The sequence below is a fragment of the Durotheca rogersii genome, assembly GCF_024521655.1.
Source record: "Durotheca rogersii strain YMJ 92031201 chromosome Unknown GGS23scaffold_5, whole genome shotgun sequence".
NCBI classification, from domain to species: Eukaryota; Fungi; Ascomycota; class Sordariomycetes; order Xylariales; family Xylariaceae; genus Durotheca; species Durotheca rogersii.
Window position 1 is genome coordinate 844,540 of NW_026251236.1, and position 18,204 is coordinate 862,743.

Here is an 18,204-nt window from a genome sequence, read left to right on the forward strand (position 1 = left end):
CGTGTGATCGGCGTGGACTTGGGAATGGATCTTCCATTGAACCGTGAAGAACTAGGTATAAGCTAGGTGATATTCTTGGCCCATATCGGAGCCAGAATTGGCAAATCTTCCCGCCTCCCCCCAAACACCACGAATGCCTGTTCTTAGGGGCAACTCCCTGTATCATAGACATCCCCGTTCTCTACGCCATCTTCTCTAGAAGACGCCGGTGGCTAATAATGACGAGCATAAGTCAAATAAGTAACAAGTGCCTCTCAAACGATAACACCCTCGTGACTTCCAGGCCGTCCCCACTGGGAGTCCACGGCAGTCCGCGACGCCGAATGCAAAATATATGCACAGGGTATATCGTCAATATGTCCCATCCCGCAGGTTATTCAATCAGCGATAAGCATCATCACGGCCAGTGGTCGATCGTCTAGCCAGCGAAAAAAAGCATCCCCCTCACCCCTCTCTCGCTTCTCCCGTCCCGCGCGTTGCGCCAAACAACGCCTGTTCGCTGTCGAGATAGCCTAGCGAGTGATGAGGTGTCATATACTGCCGACTGCGTGGCTGTTTTCGCGTCTCACGGCCGTCTCTGCTGCTGCTGCCGCCGCCGCCGCCTTCATGCTGCGCGCCTTGGTCTGTTCCAACAGGTTGGCGGCTCGTGTGACCTCGGGCGAGGTAGAGGCCTGCCTCGGCGCGTTCTTCGGAGCCTTCACGTGGCCGTTAAAGGGTTGGGTCGTCGGCCCGTTGGGGATGGGATGTGCCGGGTGCGAGTGCCGCTTGGATGATGTGCCTGGCAGGGCGCCCTGTGGTGGGCCCTCGTGCGGAGCCGAGTGCTGTCGTTGGAGCAGGCGAGCGTTCGACGGGTGGTTGGGATTTGCCCACGGCGTCTGTTCGATGAACTGCTCCCCCGCGGGACCTAGGCTTTGGCCGAATGGCAGCCCCCCGTAATCCACGTAGTTCGGCCTGGGCATATGCTGTCGCAGGGCCGGCTGTCGACTCCGCTGGTAGCACGTAGTTAGCGACGACGCTCTCGGCACCGGCGGCTCGCCAGTGATAACTCACGTTCATGGCTTCGAGGTCGTCGTCTAGCTCTTGCATGGTCGCGCCCTTCATTTCGGGCGCGGCAGGCATGCCTTCGTATTTCGCTATCCCGGACAGGATGGACACCTCTTTATTATATGCAAGCGCGCTCCGGATGCGCTCTGTCGGGCTTGTAGGGAACCGGAGCCCAAACTCGGGGACGTTGTTGGCTTGCTTCCGTCGCTCGTGCTGGATGTCGTACCATTGCTGGCCCAGCTCGGCGAGTATCCTCTCTCTAGACTCCCGGATGGATTGAAAAAACTGGGAATGGACCTGCGAGCGCTTCGCTACGGCCCACCTCTCCAGAGCTTCTACGCTCAACTCGAGTTCCCGGTTTGCCACGCGCACTCTCTCGTCTCTTCGAGAGTCTATGCACTTCATCATAGCGAGGTATTCGGGATGAGTCGGGTTTTCGGATCGCAACATCGCTTCTTCTTGGTTCAACTGCTCGAGTCGTTCCTCGTAAAGCCTGGGACGGCGTTAGTTGGTTACACTGGCTACCGGGGTCGGGAGAAGAACGAGGCAAGCCGAACCTGTCTCTGAAAGTTGCGAATCGTTTCTCTATCTGTCCCAACTGCTCAAAAGCAGCTTTCTTCCTCTCCACTAGCAATGATTGGTCAGCACTAGCCATGGGCCTAGACTAGAATGATGATGTGAACCTACGCTCTTCTTCGTTTTTATGAGCGGCTTCGGCCTCCTCGCCCACGTCTGCTTCAACCTGTTCGTCCTCGCCCGTGTGGGCGCCGTCCTCTTCCGGTGCGGCCGCCTCTTCCGGCGGCTCATCCATCTCAACAGGCTTTTCTGTAGCTTTGAGCTTCTTCGAGCCGCTCCGAGTATGTTTCTTAGGCGTGGCTGCTCGGTCGGCGGAATGCCTCACTCGCGGTCGATCGTCCCCATCCTCTTCTCCCACCGCGGGGTGGGTGGTCTCGTCGGGAGAATGTTCGCCGCTATTGGCGGTTAACGACGGGTCTCCGTCGTCAACCATCGCCGTATCGCCATCCACGTCTCGACGATTGATCGCGGGGGCCGAGCTGGTGCGGGTTTGCAGGGGTTGTGCGGGTTCGGCTTTTTCAGTAGGCATGGAGGACCGTTTTCGCTTCCTAGTCTCGACTTCCTTGCTGACTACCTCTACTAAAACATCCAAAGTTGGCGATTGGCGCGTCTTCGGGGTCTTGATCTCTTGCACAGGCGGGCTGGAAGCCATTGACACGTCCTCTTCTGAGAGGGGCCCGTCGTCTTCATCTTTGGGTTCTCGGACCCTTCTGTGACGTTGTCGCAGCTTGCTTGGCGTACGTTTGTAGACCTGGCCATCGGCGACGGACTTGCTCAGATCGACGTCCGTGTGGCGGGTGGGATTTCGGGGCGTATCGTAGAGGCGTTCAGTCTCCGCCTCGGTGTCGTTCGCGTCCGAGAAGTCGTCGGCGGAGCTTGCTGCTTCGTCGCGACCGTGAGGTGTAGCGGCATGTAGACCGTGCAAGTCGTCCGGGTCAGGATCTTTGTCCTCGACGTCGCTCAAGGGGCTCGACCCGTCGTCGTCGGAGAGCGGCTCGATCGGCGGGGGTGGAATGGTAAGCGGCGCAGGCGCCGTGTCTCCAGTTGCCATATTGTCTTAAAGCCAGTATTGATTGTATTTTCCTTGATCCCGATCCGCCCCGGGGTTGCGGCCGCGTAGAGGGTCGAAAGGTAGCGTCGACGAAGTGGAGAGGTGGTAGTAGTCGTCAAGGGCAGGGCAGTTGACCAGAGACGAGTTTTCGGAGCTCGAACGCCCTCTCAGCAGCAGTGGAGTAAGTAAGGTAAATAGAAGGGTGGATCAAATGGGGAGGGAGTAAAAGGTCGGGAGTCAGGATGGAGGCGCGGTAAAGAGAATTTAGAGAGACAATACGGGGACAAGAGAGAGGAAACGAGCGTGCTTTGCAGAGTGTGGGTGCGAGAGGAAGAGAGGTACGGTAGGTATCGAGGAAGAGGGAGAAAAGTGCTGGTTCTGCTGCTGGCCAGATGGGGGAGGGTTCGCTTTGCGCGCAAGAAAGAGGGAGAGAGACTGGGTGAGGTAACGAGTATTTGAGATGGGTTTTTGGGCTGGGTTCCTATCGGCTGCGCGCTGCAATGCCCGGTACCCGCGCTGTATCCTCCCCTCAAGCGACCTCAAGCCAAGCCACTATAGGTACCTACACACTGCCCGCTGTAGAACATGAAGGGGGAAAAGGGAAGGCTTATCGATAACACTCACGCGCGCGACCGAGCCCGGCTTACCGATCGATGGATAAGAGGTTAGGTACTATAGGTACCTATAGTATACCACCCTGCATCCGAAGTTGGCTTCTGCCAAGTGAGCCACGATAAGCGATAGGAGATAAGGATAAGATAGGGACTCATTGAGTGCAGGGAGATGGATGTACTTTGGTAGGTACTTCCTTGCTCTTAGGGGTTTTTTTTTTGGTTTTTGGACAGCAGCCTGGGATCGCAAAACCCTTCGTCGACAGCATTTGTAGTTACCACCAACCAACGACGCCTACTCCCCCGTGCCCTTGATGATGTCGAAGCCGTAAGCAGGCCAAGCCAATTCCCACCTCGCCCCGTCGCTGCTCCGTGATAATAACCCGAACAAGGATATCCTCCCTGGCTGCTTCGGCAAAAGCTGTCGACCCCACTCTCGATGCTCTATTCGCAAGCAGCGTGAGTTACTTACTTGAGGGCGGAACGTAGCCGTACGAGATATACAAGTACCTAAAACTTACCATCACCCAGGCTGGCCCTGTCGAAGCTCCTCCAAAGTCCCGATACTCAGCTGCACCTCCACCGAAAAGCAGGAATTCGTTAGTCAGGCCCCGAGATGCAAGCTCAAACTCCGATAGGGAGCCAGGCGACGGTGAAGACGACAGCGAAGCAAACGAAGAGCTCGATGACGAGTCCTTGAGCGAGATAGAAGAAGATATCGAGGAAGAAGACATCGCGTCCGAAGCGGGAGAAGAGGCACAAGGGAGCTTAAATCCCATTGATGCGCTATTGGAGACGCAGAAGAGAGATCGCAAGAGAAAGCGCAAAGATGAGCACGATGACATAGAAACGGAATACCTGCGCAAGCTGCTTCGGGACCCAGAAGAAGACGAGGAGGAGGAGGAGCAGAAGGAGGATGGGGGGCGGTCTGACAAGCGTCGCAAAGGCGAAGCGGGCGGTGCGATAAACGAAAGGGCCCCCGAGGGAGAAGATTCAGAAGAGGATGGGGCGCCATTGATCCACGAGGCGCTCGTGGAGAAGAGAGAGGACCACGCCGATGTCGAAGTCGACAAGGCGAACCGGACCCTATTTCTCGGCAATATTTCTGTCGAGGCCATCGCCTCGTCTAAGGCTAAGAAGACCTTAATGTCTCACCTTTCCTCTCCTCTGTCAACGTTGGACTCGGCCAGCGGGCCGCACAAGGTCGAGTCGATACGGTTCCGTTCCACCGCATACTCTACAGGTGCGATGCCGAAACGTGCGGCGTTCATTACCAAGTCGATCATGTCCGCCACCACGAGATCCACCAACGCCTATGTTGTCTATTCGACGCCAGCAGCCGCGCAAACAGCGGTCAAGGCCCTAAACGGCACCGTCGTACTTGACCGGCATATGCGAGCGGATAGCGTAGCGCATCCGACGGCAGTAGATCACCGAAGGTGCGTCTTTGTGGGCAACCTCGGCTTCGTGGACGACGAAACCGTTCTTAACACCAACGCGGAAGGCGAAACCACGACCAAGAAGCGCACGAAAGTCCCGGCAGACATCGAAGAAGGGCTGTGGCGGGTTCTCGGGAAGCACGCCGGCAAGGTCGAGAGCGTCCGGGTTCCTCGAGATCCCAAAACACGCGTAGGCAAAGGGTTTGCCTACGTACAATTCTACGACGGAAACGCCGTCGAATCGGCGCTGCTGCTGGACGGGAAGAAGTTCCCCCCGATGCTGCCACGCACGCTACGTATATCCCGTGCCAAGGATCCCCGGAAGACCGCCCTCGCGATGGAGCGCACGGCGAAGGCCAAGCTCAACGGCGCAAAGGACGGGAACGTCAAGTCGAAGAAGGCTACGGTGTACAGACCCAAGGTAACCCCGGAGCAGCAGACCCTAGCCGGCCGGGCAGGGAGACTGCTGGGCCGAGCGGCAGCAGAAAGGCAACGACGAGGGTTCACGGGCGAAGGTGGGAGGCCTAGAGACAAGGAGACGGTGCCGGGCAAAGTGATCAAGACCCCGGAGCAAATCGTATTCGAAGGCCGCAGGGCTAGCGCGAAGGACGGAAAACCCAGAGACCTGAAGTTCGGGAAGGGGAAGGGGAAGAAGGGGGCAACCAAGGCGAAGACAAAGAGCCGGGGGGCGCGGAGAGCAGCCGAATGGAGGAAGCAGGGCGCAAAGTGAGAGGCGGGGTGGGTGGAAGCCGGCGAGCGAGCTGTCCCGAGGGGGAAGTAAATGGCTTGCACTCCCCGATGTCGCCTGTACCACCTACGTGTGCTTTGCATACTATAATATACAGTAACAGGTACCTACACATACCCTGCATGCCTACCATACCGGGAGGGGGGGGTCTATGGACAGTATGTCAGCAATAGAGTCGGGGTACGGACACGGTAACTAAATCTGGTAAGGGTTACCTATTCTTTCGAAAGAGCTAAAAGAATTATAGCAAGGGTCGCGGTACCGACCTTATTACCTTCCCTTCTTATAATTTCAGGATGGTTTTTATGACTACGTAGGAACTAATGTCCAGACGGATATGACAATGTCCAGACGGATATAATGTCTATATATTCTATAGGTACCTACCTACCTACCTACCTACCTACCTACCTACCTACCTACCTACCTACCTACCTACCTAGACCTACCTACCTAGACCTGTTGTCTTCATCTTTTTTCTACATACCATGATCTACTACCCATCTTCGAACCTATCTTCGAACCTATCTGCGAACCTATCTTCGAACCTATCTGCGAACCTATCTGCGAACCTATCTTCAAACCTATCTGCGAACCTATCTACGAACTTATGGGAGCTAGTTCGCGTGCGTGGAATCTATCTATCTATCTTCGAACCTATCTTCGAACCTATCTGCGAACCTATCTACGAACCTATGGGAGCCAGTTCGCGTGCGTGGAATCTATCTATCTATCTTCGAACCTATCTTCGAACCTGTGGGAGCTAGTTCGCGTACGTGGAATCTATAAGAGCCAGTTCGCGCGTAGAATCTATCTATCTATCTGCGAACCTATCTGCGAACCTATCTACGAACCTATCTGTAAACCTATCTACGAACCTGTGGGAGCTAGTTCGCGCGCGTGGAATCTATCTATCTATCTTCGAACCTATCTGCGAACCTATCTGCGAACCTATCTGCGAATCTATCTGCGAACCTATCTGCGAACCTATCTGCGAACCTATCTGCGAACCTGTGGGAGCTAGTTCAGGCGTGTGGAATCTATCTATCTATCTTCGAACTTGTGGGAGTTAGTTCGCGCGTAGAATCTATCTATCTTCGAACCTATCTATGAACCTATCTATAAACCTATCTGCGAACCTATCTGTAAACCTATGGGAGCTAGTTCAGGCGTATGGAATCTATCTATCTTCGAACCTATCTTCGAACCTGTGGGAGCTAGTTGGCGCGTGGAATCTATCTATCTACGAACCTATCTTCGAACCTATAGGAGCTAGTTCAAGCATGTGGAATCTATCTATCTTCGAACCTATAGGGGCTAGTTCGCGCGTGGAATCTATCTATCTATCTTCGAACCTATCTTCGAACCTATAGGAGCTAGTTCGCGCGCGTGAAATCTATCTATCTTCGAACCTGTCTTTAAATCTATGGAAGCTAGTTCGCGCGCGTAGAATCTATCTATCTTCGAACCTATGGAAGAGGTAGGTAGGTAGGTAGGTAGGAGGTTAGGAGGTAGGTAACAGACGTAAAAGATACAAAGGTACAAAGGTACGTACTTAGTAACATAGAGGTAACCGGGTAATCCTATAGAATGTACCTTTTTTAAAATAAGGACATTATATCCGGATGGTAACTATGTCGGGAAATGGTAATAATGTCAGCCTAGAGTTTAACTTACTCTTATCACGAGGCAGACACTATGTCCAGTCATAGAAAGGGTTGCTGACATAGTGTTAATAGACCCCCCCCTCCCTGTATGGTACTTATGCAATGGTAAGTAGGTTGTTTTCGTATATAACACACCTAGGAGATCGGTAGGTTGGTTGGTTGGCTCTTCCATGTCGGCATCAGTATTGATACGTACCTAGGTAATTAGACAGGCATATGTATTTGGACAAAGACGCCATCGCCAGGCTAGCAGATCGTGTCTCAAAGAGAGCGGTGTGTCCAAATCGAGGTGGTTTTGCTTAGGTTAGGTACCGTACCTCGGCGCAGCTGGTGACCAGGTGGCAGGTATAAGATGTATATCAGGTACCTCCGGAGGTGGGGAAAAGAAGGGTTGAACTTAGAAAGTCAATTGGCCGACGCTTTCTGGCTCCTCTGCCGTACACATGCGTACACGTTGATAGTCAAGTACCTTACACAGTATGCATCTGTATTCCCTCCGCAGCCTCGCGGCAAGGGTTGCCGCTGGCGAGTGACCTGTGGCCGAAGTAACGTCGACCTGTCAACTGCCCCTCCATCCGCTGCACGCTTAGGGGTTTTAGTGTGCCCGCAGCGATCGGCCATTGGACAGCCCCTGGGCAGGTCGAGCAGAAACGTGCCCCCGCATGCTGATTGACCAATGCGGCCAAACCCACACATATATGCATATATTTATGTATGAGTATATACATAGATATCGTGCAGAGTTGTATAGGAGGTAGGTATATACACGTAGGTACCTAGGCACCTAGGCAATGTCTCCTTGTAGGCCTTGCAGCCAAGATACTAAGGCTGGGTGCTAAGCGACGGGGTATCAACCTGGTCCACATAGAGAGGGGTTATGTAGGTAGAGGAGGAATGAGGGCCGCCAGCTTAGGTACCCCTGACCTCTATCCCTACCCACTCTAGGTGATGAAGATACGGCAACCTTAGAGCGATGGATAGCCAGAGGTACTCTCCTCCTCCTCCTATCAGCATCTACTAGATAATAGCCTGGTTGGATGCCACGCCTTATGCAATACACATGCAGATTAGCTGCCCCCACAAAAAACCAGCAGCCTCTGTCTTCTGCCTGCCAACCGACCTGCATGCCCACACCTCCTTTTTCCATAACTCCTTCAACCACCAGCGCTGAGCGCATACCTATTCTCATCCTCACTTCTCTCTTCAAGATTGGACTCCAATCCCCGTCCCAGTATCTCCGTTGTCGAGTCTTAATACTGCCGTAGCAACATGAAGGGCGAGGTATGTTCTATCTTCCTCCCGGCGTTGAGAGCCTGGCTTCCGTCGCCCACTCCTTCCACGAACCTCTATCCCTTGGCTGCTGGCCGAGATTCATGGCTCTCTCCAGACCCTGCCCGACATTCTTCGCCCATCTCCTCCCCCGAGACCGTCCAATGCTTCAGCGTCATCCTACCTCCGGCCATCTTGCTAACGCGTCTCTGCACTTAGATCCTCCACCTTCACTTGGGCCAGGCCGGTACCCAGCTCGGTAACAGCGCCTGGGAACTGTAAGTGGCCATTACACCGCTCTACCAACCCTGCCGACTCTGCAGCCCAAGACGGCATGTAGGCACCGGAGTTCGCGAGGCTAACCATACCTCTTTCCATCTCCCACCAGCTATCTCCTCGAGCACGGTCTCGGAGCCGATGGTCGCCCAGACCCTAACGCTAAAGATATCCTCGACGGCGGTTCTTACGAGACCTTCTTTACCGAGACCAGCAACGGCAAATATGTGCCCCGCTCCATCTTCGTCGACTTGGACCCCTCGCCTATTGACGAGATCCGCACCGGTCGCTACCGCCAGCTCTTCCACCCCGAGCTTCTGATCAGCGGAAAGGAGGATGCTGCCAACAACTACGCTCGTGGCCACTACACCATTGGCAAGGAGATGGTCGACTCGTGCCTCGACCGAATCCGCCGTGTGACAGGTATGCGCTGCTGCGTCCATGCCGCACTTTGGGCTGGGAACTTGCTGCCGAGCTCTGCTGACTTATGACCTTCCCAGACAACTGCAACTCTCTCCAAGGTTTCCTGATCTTCCACTCGTTCGGCGGCGGTACCGGCTCGGGTTTCGGTGCTCTCCTGCTCGAGCGCCTCTCTACCGAGTACGGGAAGAAGTGCAAGCTCGAGTTTGCCGTCTACCCGGCCCCTCGAGTATCTACAGCCGTTGTCGAGCCCTACAATGCTGTCCTCTCTACCCACAGCACCATCGAGAACTCGGACTGCACTTTCCTGGTCGATAACGAAGCTGTTTACGACATCTGCCGGCGTAACCTCGACATTCCTCGTCCTGACTCCGAGCACCTCAACCGTCTTATTGCCCAGGTTGTTAGCTCCATCACCTCGTCCCTTCGATTTGACGGTGCCTTGAATGTCGACTTGAACGAATTCCAGACCAACCTGGTGCCGTACCCCCGTATCCACTACCCTCTGATCAGCTACGCACCCGTCATCTCGGCCGCCAAGAGTGCCCATGAGAGCTTTAAGGTCCACGATCTGACCTTCCAGTGTACGTGATTCCGATCCTGACTGGCCCCGAGTCGAGTTGACTGACACGACCCCTGCAGGTTTCGAGCCGAACAACCAAATGGTTGTTTGCGACCCGAGAAACGGCAAGTACATGGCTGTGGCTCTGCTGTACCGTGGCGATGTCGTTCCTCGCGACTGCAACGCCGCCATCGCGGCGGTCAAGGCAAAGGCCTCGTTCAACCTGGTCGAGTGGTGCCCGACCGGCTTCAAGCTCGGTATCAACTACCAGAAGCCGATGGCTGTGCCCACTACGTCTCCGACGGACGGCGGCCTAGCCTCCGTCGACCGCTCCGTCTCGATGCTGTCCAACACGACGGCCATCGCGGAGGCATGGTCCCGCCTGGATTATAAGTTCGACCTCATGTACAGCAAGCGCGCTTTCGTGCACTGGTACGTGGGCGAGGGTATGGAGGAGGGCGAGTTTTCCGAGGCCCGCGAGGATCTCGCCGCACTTGAGAAGGACTACGAGGAGGTCGCGGCCGATAGCTTCGAGCCGGACGAGCCCGAGGCCGAGTACTAGACTGGTGCGCGCGCGCGTTGGCTTATAATACCCCTTGAAGAGGTTTTTTTGTTTCGCTCTCCGTCGACTCCTATTTGCTCCGCGCTCTCGTACGACCCTTCGTAACCACGCCCCGGCCCGCGCCTTAATCTGGGTTCTTCGATGTTCTAGCTAGCAAGTGGGGGGCCTGTCTTGTTATCGGGGTCACGAATTAGAGCAGAGACGGACCCCCTTCCCGGGAAGAGTGTGTGGATAGTTACTCTCTCGGATTCATTGGAAGAAGAGGATAGGAGAAGGAGATGTGTTGGGAAAGCTAAGTTGGTCAAAGATTCCGTCCCACCGTCGGCGTCGACCCGGGGGCGCGGCCGGCAACAGGTGATAGACGGAAAAGAACCTTGTGCCCCTTTTTTCTCCCCCAACAAGCTCTCGTAGTTTCCCGTGCGCAAACCCATTTCCTCGTCCTCGCCTGTCTTCCTCATCTTGCAACGACGAAGACAATCCCGAGTGCGCGTGAAAGAGGGATGGTAAACGTGGGAATCATTAAGTGAATGATGAATGGCGTCGTAGCATTACTGCCCACTGCCTGCCCGCTCGCCCAGGTCGGACGGATCTAGGAGCGGCACCGCGGCGCGTACGCGTCTAGGATATGAGCGCGCGCGACTCTACAGCTGTGTTCCTGCGGGTTCGGCCCGACGTGCTTATAATTCGCGCCGGGTGCCGGAGAGGCGCAAGACTTGTGTTTCTTATACAGGGCAAGATGCGGCGGCCGAGCCATCCCCCGCTAGCTGTGACAAAAACGAGACTGGCGCGCGGCTGGAGTCACCGCTCAGCTGCCTCACGTGCGCCGGGTGTATTATCTACCGGTACGTTCTACTGTGTCTTGGGCGGTACCGGGGGGGTTGGGCGGTACCGGGGGGGTTGGGCGGTACCGGGGGGGCCGGGTGGGGGTCACGATAGAAAGGAGGCCAGCGCCGAGGGATGCGCACGTCTCGGCTCTCTCGCCTAGGCCTGGGCAGTATGAAAGGCTGGACGTTCTGTCACGATAGGCGAGGCGGTCACGCACTATTACTACTATGCGTCATGCACGCGCCGCGGCATTGGAGTCGTCGTCACATTACGGTAGGCCCGTTGTCCCCTCCCGGAGACGGCGCGAGGTCGTGGTGCTAACTGCTGCTGACGCGCCTCGTTCCCGTCGCGCCGCGGGGTATCTAGAGCTACATGTGCGTGTGCGTGCGTGTGGGAGTGAGTAAGTTGGAAAGAAAGAAACGCATACATCGCCCGCATTCCGCCTCCCGAGCAGCTGAAACGAAGCCCCTCCTTGAAATTACTCCCGCCTACGCCGGGACCCCGTTTGTATCCTCTTCTCCTGCCGACGGGGATGACCAGCACCGAATGGGCTACCGCCGGCATCAACGCAGGAGGGAGGGTTAGGTCGAACCGCTGTCCATCGCCTCCCTCTGGTCCTAAAAGAACTCGTCAAAGCCGTAGCCGTAGCCGTAGCCGTCGCCGTAGTCGAGGTCGTCTTGCAGGTCTTCCTCGGTGTAGCGGTCGGGGAAGGTGGGGATGGGGATGGGGTCGTACAGCTCCAGGAACTCATCGTAGTCGTCCTCGTACTCGTCCCACAGCGCCCGCCGGTTCAGGATCGTGATGCCGTTGTACGCGCTCTCGGCGAACACGTGGAGCATGTTGAGCGTGAACGGGTTGCAGTTCGGGAACTGGCCGTCGATCGAGCGCTGCCACGCCGACGCCGAGCCCGCCTCCGCGGGGCCGTGGCTGCCCGGTGCCGGCGCCTCCGACTCGCCGTCCTCGTCCGTCTCCGACTCCGTGTCCGCCCCCGTATCGGTCCAATAAGCGACGGGCGACCCGTCGGCGCCGCGGGGCTGCTCGACGCCGGTGGCGACCTCGACGAAGCGCTCCTCGAGCGTGCGCGCGAGCCCGCACGGGTCGGCGAGGTCGTAGTTGGCGTCGTTGGCGGGCTCCTCGTCCATGACGAACTGGTCGTAGCCGAGGTAGGCGGCCTCGCAGACGCGCAGGCGCATGCCGATCTGGCGCAGGCATGTCGCCACCCACTGGTGGTTCCGCGGCGGGGGGACGTTGGGCAGGCCGATCCAGAGCGTGTTGTTGACGTCCTGCGGGGAGTCGACACTGTATACGGTCTTGAGGTAGACGTGGTCGAGGTGGAGCTCCCGCAGCGAGTGCCGGAAGGACTTGAGCGTCGACACCAGGCCATTGCCCATGACCTCGACCTGGCGCAGCTCGAGGAATGCCAGGTTTGGCAGCACGGATCTCGACGGGCTTCGCATCATCGGTACACACAAGAACTGCCACTCTTCGAGAGGCCGCTCCAGCTGAGACGAGGTAATGATCTTGCGGGGGGGCTTCTCGTCCGCGTCGAGATCGACGAGGCAGAGGCTCTCGAGCCTCTTCGCCTTGCAGATCATCTCCCACAGGCGTTTGTGGAAGTTGATGTTGTGGCCCGGGTCTTCCTCGTGCCGCCGCATGGACAGGAACAGGTGGCGGAGGTCCTGGAAGACATCGATGATGTTCTTCACGTCCTGAGGGTTATTCCAGAGCTGCAAGACCGAGCCGTCCGACAGGTTCTCCAGCACCAGGGTCCTGAGGGTCTCAGAACCCTCCGGGCGCTGGGCCAGCGCCTCGAAGCTGTTTCCCAGTATCAGGGTGGCAGCGCCGTATTGGCCCGAGGACACGAGCTGCAAGGGCAGGGTCAGCTTTACGGCGCTAACTTTTGGGGTGTGCTCGAGCATGGTGCCTACGCGGCGGCGATAGTCGATCTCGGTAAAGGAGGACTCGCTCATGCAATAGCGATTCCGGAGGTCGGCGACGAAGCTGTCCATGGTGCGTACGGGGCGGAACATCTGGTCCAGGTATCCGATCTCGCCTACGACGCGATACACGCTTAGCGAGCCATGCGACACAGCCTGCCGGGCAAGCCAGGCTAGCGCAAGTAGGGGAGAACGGGGGGTGGGGATAGAGGCTCTGGGGCTTGTCAAATGCCTACCTTCGTCTCTGACCACCATCATGTCAAGATACAGGGCACGGCACATGTGGCCCACGCGACGCAGGGCATCGTCATCGGGCGGTTTAAGCGCCCTCTCTACCTTATCCAGACGCGTAAACTCGAGCTGGAGGGTGCGGAGGGCGTAGGGTTTGAGGACCTCGTCGAACAGCTTGCATGTGGTGCGCAGGGCGAGAAGACGGTTCTTGTTCGAGTAGAGGGACGCGACCGTATACTCGAGGATGGCTAAGAGGATCTCGGGTGGGAGTCTGTTCATGATTACGGTTCGTCTGTGTCGATGGCAGGTATACGAGGTGGCCCGCAGGTCGGGAGGGTATTCAGAATTGCCAGGCGCCGCATGTGGTCTCGTTGTGGTGAGGTCTAAGGTTCGGCTTAGTGTAGAGTTGGGAGAGCTCTGAAGAAGAGAAGACGATGGGACGGTTTGCATGAGAGCGGGCGACTTGGCTGAGGCTGATCATCTTGTCAGGACGAATACCGGTTACCTGCATTCTTGCTATTCGATTAGGTGCATAGGCAAAATATAGCACCGATATCACACTTATATCGCCTCGATACATGCAGGAAATAAGGCACTCTCTAAGAAGTACATATGCTGATAGGTGTATCACTCGAGCTTCAGTTGGGCTTTAATGCCTATAGCCTTAGGCGTATATAAGTACGGATACGTTAGGTGCCTCTAGTAGACGTCTTGTCTGCGATACCTACACGAGTGCATATGCCTATAATAGGTATTGCTGTAAAGACATAACCAAACTGGCGTGAGTTCATCCCATCTCAACCCTCTCTGTTCCCTCCCATCTTCAGACTCTCCTCCCCGTCGACGAACCTAGAGTCTGCCACCGCCTCGGGTACCCAATAAAATGCTGCCTCTAAGCTACTTAGGCTTACGACGAGATTCTCGATTCAGTCCCTCTCTCGACATACCCGCGGCAGAGGAGAAGGACAAGGTAGTCTTCGGACAAACCAGGATGTAACCATAACGCGCACGCGAGCAATATAAGTGGTGGGATTCTCTTCGCGCCCGAGGACAAGTCACGACAGCTATCGTTCGTGATTGATTACGACATAAACACATACCATGCCGTTTCCCCGCGAATTGATACTAACCCAAGTGGGAAGAGAAGGACACCCGCCTAAGCTTGGTAACCTGAACGGAGAGAACGCGAGGGGGAGGTATAGGGGGGGGGGGGGGGGGGCTATCCTCCATCACCGAGAAAGAGACCGAGGGGTCGACTACAATTCCAACCTATCCAATAACGAAGTAAGCAGCACAGCAAAAGGTAAGTAGGTAGTCCCAAAGGGCAGTCGACTTGTGAAATTCCGGCCATCCTACGAAGCTTGCCGTTCTCGAGGATGTCCCCGAGCAACGAAGAGGCCGAGGCCCGCCTCAAGGCCCGGAAGCCCATCCCGAAGCCGAAACCAGCATATCTGCCCGTTGCTGGATCGCCTCTAGCGGTGGATCAAGACCTCTACCGCGCTATCGCCCAGGCCCCGCGCATCCTCCTCGAAGAGTTTGTGCTCCCGATCCGCTCTGGCCGGGCGTGGAGGGCACCCGCCGGGTCCATCGTGCGGATCAGCACACCCGAGGGCCCGCAGGTTGGTACGCTGGCCATCATCTTCCATCTAGGCGACAGGGGAATAGGAGGAGGAGGACGGCGACGACGACGAGACTAACGCGCGAGACCCAGGCGACCTAAACCTGTGGAACGCGCACAACCCGCGCGAGCACTTCTGGGCCGCGCGCACGAAGCAGCTGCACGCGTCGCACGTGTCGACGTACGACCGGCTGTGGTCGAATCTGCCGTATATGCGGCCGATGGCGACAATCATCGGCGACAGCTTATCGTGGTACGGCGTCGATGAGACTGGCGGGCGGGTGCACGACTTGCTTGGCACTGGGTGCGACGGGTACATCTCGAGCGTGCTGACGGCGGGCGAGGTCACAGACGAGGATGAGAACGAGTACGGGGGAAAGGAGGACGGGCGGAACTATTATGACTTCCACTGCCGCTCGAACCTGACGCGGGCTGTGCTGCCGTTCGGCTTGAACGAGAGCGACGTCCACGACGTGATCAACATCTTCCAGGTCACCGGCCTCGACGAGCACGGCCGCTACTTCATGAACCCGTGCCCGGCACAGAAGGGCGACTACATCGAGTTCCTGGCTGAGCAGGACTTGCTAATGGCCCTGAGTGCGTATTCATCCCGAACCCCTTCTTCGGTGGCACCGCGATCATCGTCTACCGCGTCTCGCTAACGCTAGGAAAAGGCACCTGCCCCGGTGGCGACCTATCCCTATGGGGTTTCGGAGCCGCCAGCGAGAAAGAGATGATCAAGTGCTGCCGGCCCTTGCAGGTCCAGATCTTCCGGATCGGTGATCAACATCTGCTGCAGAGGGGCGGGTGGCGGCCCGCCGTGCCGGCGCCGTACAGAGGGATGCACGGCATGTTCGTGCCCGAGGGTGAATATCAAGCCACGAAGTGATACAAGGTGCCTGATAAACCACACCCTCTCACGCCGCACAGCTAGCTATATATGCCTAGGTATCTTCTTCTAGACCTGCGATGTGCAAGATCCGTTTGTTGTCCCACGTCCCCGGGATCTAAGCACAAATATCCTAAACGTAGATGCAGATATACGCAGCACATCGACTCTCTCATCATGGGTATTCCGCCGAATACATACCTGCTCCCGCCACTACACCAGCCCCGGGATCTATTCGTAGGTAAATGCGACTTAGAAGGAGAGGCGCCCAGCCGCTCGCTCAAGCATCATTCTCCCAAACCTTCCACCCCTTGCCTACCCCCCATTTTCCTCCTCTAGCCTTCTCTATCCTTCCCCCCTCTTTCCTCTTCTACTCTACGTTCCCGTTGAACGCGAGCAGGTTGTGGCTGGACCGCGAATTGGCAATGACATCGGGGGTCGCGAGCTCTTGGATGCGCTCGCACAGGGCGCCGGGGTCGCGTGGCCCCTCGAGGCGCATCAGGTAAGCAGCGAGGCCGGCGACGTGGGGCGTAGCCATCGAGGTGCCCGAGAGCGTAGCGACGCTGCCGTTGTTCCACGTCGAGACGACGCCGACGCCCGGCGCGAAGACGTCGACGAGCGACCCGTAGTTCGAGAACACAGCTCGCTCATCACTCGGGTCCGTCGCGCCGACCGTGCACACCGTTGGCTCTGACGCCGGCGTGTACTGCGACGCATCCACGTTACCGTTGCCCGCCGCCACCGCCAGGAACAGGCCCGCCTCCACAGCCGCTGCCGCCGCCGTGTTGACTGATGACGAGAGAAGCCGGAGCGCCCCCAGCGAGATGTTGCCTACCGCCTTCCCTATCCCTGCCGAGCAAGTTTCCCCTCGTCAGTTGGGCGAAATTAAAAACGAACGGGCATAACGGAAAGCGATCGATGCTACGGGGCCAGGAGAAGGGAGAAGAAAGCAAAGATAGGTGATGATATATTTACTCACTTTTCTTACTAGTAGCGTCTTCGACGGCCCACTGGATGCCCGCGATGACTTGGCTGATAGCACCGGAGCCGTCGGCGCCGAGAACCTTGACGGCGATGAGGTTGGTCTTCTTGGCGACGCCGTAGGTGAGTGAGCCGATAGTGCCGGCGACGTGGGTCCCGTGGCCATGCTCGTCATTGGTGTTGCCCTCGACGAAACTGGTGCCGAGCTTGGCGCGGCCCTCAAACTCGGGGTGGTCGACAGCGATCCCCGTGTCGATAACGTACACGAAGGTGTCTTCGCCGGCCGACGCGTCGTAGTTGTAGTCGGTAGCATTCGGTTCCCGGCTCGACAGCCGCGCCAGTCCCCACGGGGCCGCGCTCTGTGATGTGAAGGATGCGATGCTGACTTTGTAGTCTGGCTCAATGTAGGCGATCTAGCGGATGGTGACGGTTAGAGAGAGGCTGAAAACGCGTTGGCTCTTTTGAGCACGCATAAGTTCTCTTAGGTTCTCTTCATTACACGCACGCCTACACCCTGTCTCCCTCTCGCTATTAAGGATTTACCCCAAAAGAGTCGAGAATAGAGCAGGACGAGTTGCGGGAGAGACTTAGTTGAAATACAAAGTACTAACATCAGCGAGGTCGGCGATCGATTTCACCAGGCTCTCCGAGGCCGAGATCGAGTAGCCTCGGAAGCCGCCCAGCTTGTAGGTATGCCTGGGAGCCACTCCACCTAAGATGCTGGTGACGCTACCGAGGACGTTTTCAGCGACGCTCTCCGGCTTGAGAACCGCGATCCATTTCCTGGGAAGAGCTTCGCCTCTCGGCTCGAGGATGGGGGCCGCGATAGCAGCGATGGGGGCCGTCAACAGAGCGCCGAGGAACCTCATTATGGATCAGACGCTCCGGACGACTAGAAATTAGGGCGGGTGGGTGTGTGAGTGAGCGTGAGGAGCGGGAGGGTTTAGGCAAAGCCGCTAACTGGGGACCTCTAACAGAAGGTAAAAGGAGGCGAGGTGTGTCCAAGCGTGAATTTTCGCGGACGAAGCTTGCGATGACCGGGACGGCAACGTCAACAACTTGACCTGGAGGAGTCAGTCGGATCTCTCTGGGACCGGCCCCTAAAGGGGACGTTGACGCAACTTTAAACTCTGGAACTGCTGCCATTGCGTGCCCTTCGCCAGGAGCGCACACGGCATACTCTCCTCTCAGCACGCAACTCGACACGCAACACGACAAGCCGTGATGAGCAGCCCTCAGGGATGTCCTGGTGATGCTTCCACCGCTGTCGGTATGCATAGTCTATCTCCCACCCATCACAGCCCGCGGTAGTAGCAAGTTAATAACGTCAATATCGTTCGGGAAAAGACTCTCGTCTTCTAGCCAGGGGGGAAGACGTAAGGGTGCAGGGTTCCCTTCGGCACTGCTGCCAAGATGCCCGTCTGGGGTTTCCCCCCCCCATCCAAGACTTCAGCCGGGAACCTAAACGAAGATCGAGTTGACGTGTGCCGGTCCTCGC

General features: G+C 57.0%; 6 protein-coding genes across 6 annotated transcripts; 3 read left to right on the plus strand and 3 right to left on the minus strand.

Annotated features, from left to right (window-relative positions):
* Positions 1–351: 351 nt before the first annotated feature.
* GGS23DRAFT_412251 (Sds3-like-domain-containing protein) lies at positions 352–2,901 on the minus strand. Its single transcript, XM_051513682.1, has 4 exons — positions 1,732–2,901; positions 1,602–1,671; positions 1,051–1,537; positions 352–989 (listed from the first exon to the last, which is right to left on the minus strand). Exons 1-4 carry the CDS (start codon positions 2,669–2,671, stop codon positions 531–533), a joined length of 1,956 nt encoding a protein of 651 aa, XP_051373872.1. The 5' UTR covers positions 2,672–2,901; the 3' UTR covers positions 352–530.
* Positions 2,902–3,410: 509 nt separating this feature from the next.
* GGS23DRAFT_557982 (uncharacterized protein) lies at positions 3,411–5,748 on the plus strand. The gene is made up of 3 exons (XM_051515737.1): positions 3,411–3,610; positions 3,675–3,741; positions 3,814–5,748. The coding sequence occupies exons 1-3, from the start codon at positions 3,597–3,599 to the stop codon at positions 5,449–5,451; spliced, it is 1,719 nt and encodes a 572-aa protein (XP_051373873.1). The 5' UTR covers positions 3,411–3,596; the 3' UTR covers positions 5,452–5,748.
* Positions 5,749–8,243: 2,495 nt separating this feature from the next.
* GGS23DRAFT_412392 (tubulin/FtsZ family protein) lies at positions 8,244–10,538 on the plus strand. The gene is made up of 5 exons (XM_051513683.1): positions 8,244–8,417; positions 8,625–8,683; positions 8,794–9,104; positions 9,182–9,685; positions 9,744–10,538. The coding sequence occupies exons 1-5, from the start codon at positions 8,406–8,408 to the stop codon at positions 10,223–10,225; spliced, it is 1,368 nt and encodes a 455-aa protein (XP_051373874.1). The 5' UTR covers positions 8,244–8,405; the 3' UTR covers positions 10,226–10,538.
* Positions 10,539–11,667: 1,129 nt separating this feature from the next.
* GGS23DRAFT_594712 (uncharacterized protein) lies at positions 11,668–13,497 on the minus strand (the record flags this gene model as incomplete). Its single annotated transcript, XM_051518207.1, has 2 exons — positions 11,668–13,103; positions 13,224–13,497. 2 exons carry the CDS (start codon positions 13,495–13,497, stop codon positions 11,668–11,670), a joined length of 1,710 nt encoding a protein of 569 aa, XP_051373875.1.
* Positions 13,498–14,594: 1,097 nt separating this feature from the next.
* On the plus strand, positions 14,595–16,459 carry GGS23DRAFT_618137 (uncharacterized protein; the record flags this gene model as incomplete). The annotated part of the gene is made up of 3 exons (XM_051520915.1): positions 14,595–14,841; positions 14,930–15,433; positions 15,511–16,459. The coding sequence occupies 3 exons, from the start codon at positions 14,595–14,597 to the stop codon at positions 15,723–15,725; spliced, it is 966 nt and encodes a 321-aa protein (XP_051373876.1). The 3' UTR covers positions 15,726–16,459.
* Positions 16,080–17,900, minus strand: GGS23DRAFT_412594 (oryzin precursor). Its single transcript, XM_051513684.1, has 4 exons — positions 17,829–17,900; positions 17,318–17,770; positions 16,705–17,119; positions 16,080–16,574 (listed from the first exon to the last, which is right to left on the minus strand). Exons 2-4 carry the CDS (start codon positions 17,573–17,575, stop codon positions 16,096–16,098), a joined length of 1,152 nt encoding a protein of 383 aa, XP_051373877.1. The 5' UTR covers positions 17,576–17,770; positions 17,829–17,900; the 3' UTR covers positions 16,080–16,095.
* Between the last annotated feature and the right edge of the window lie 304 nt (positions 17,901–18,204).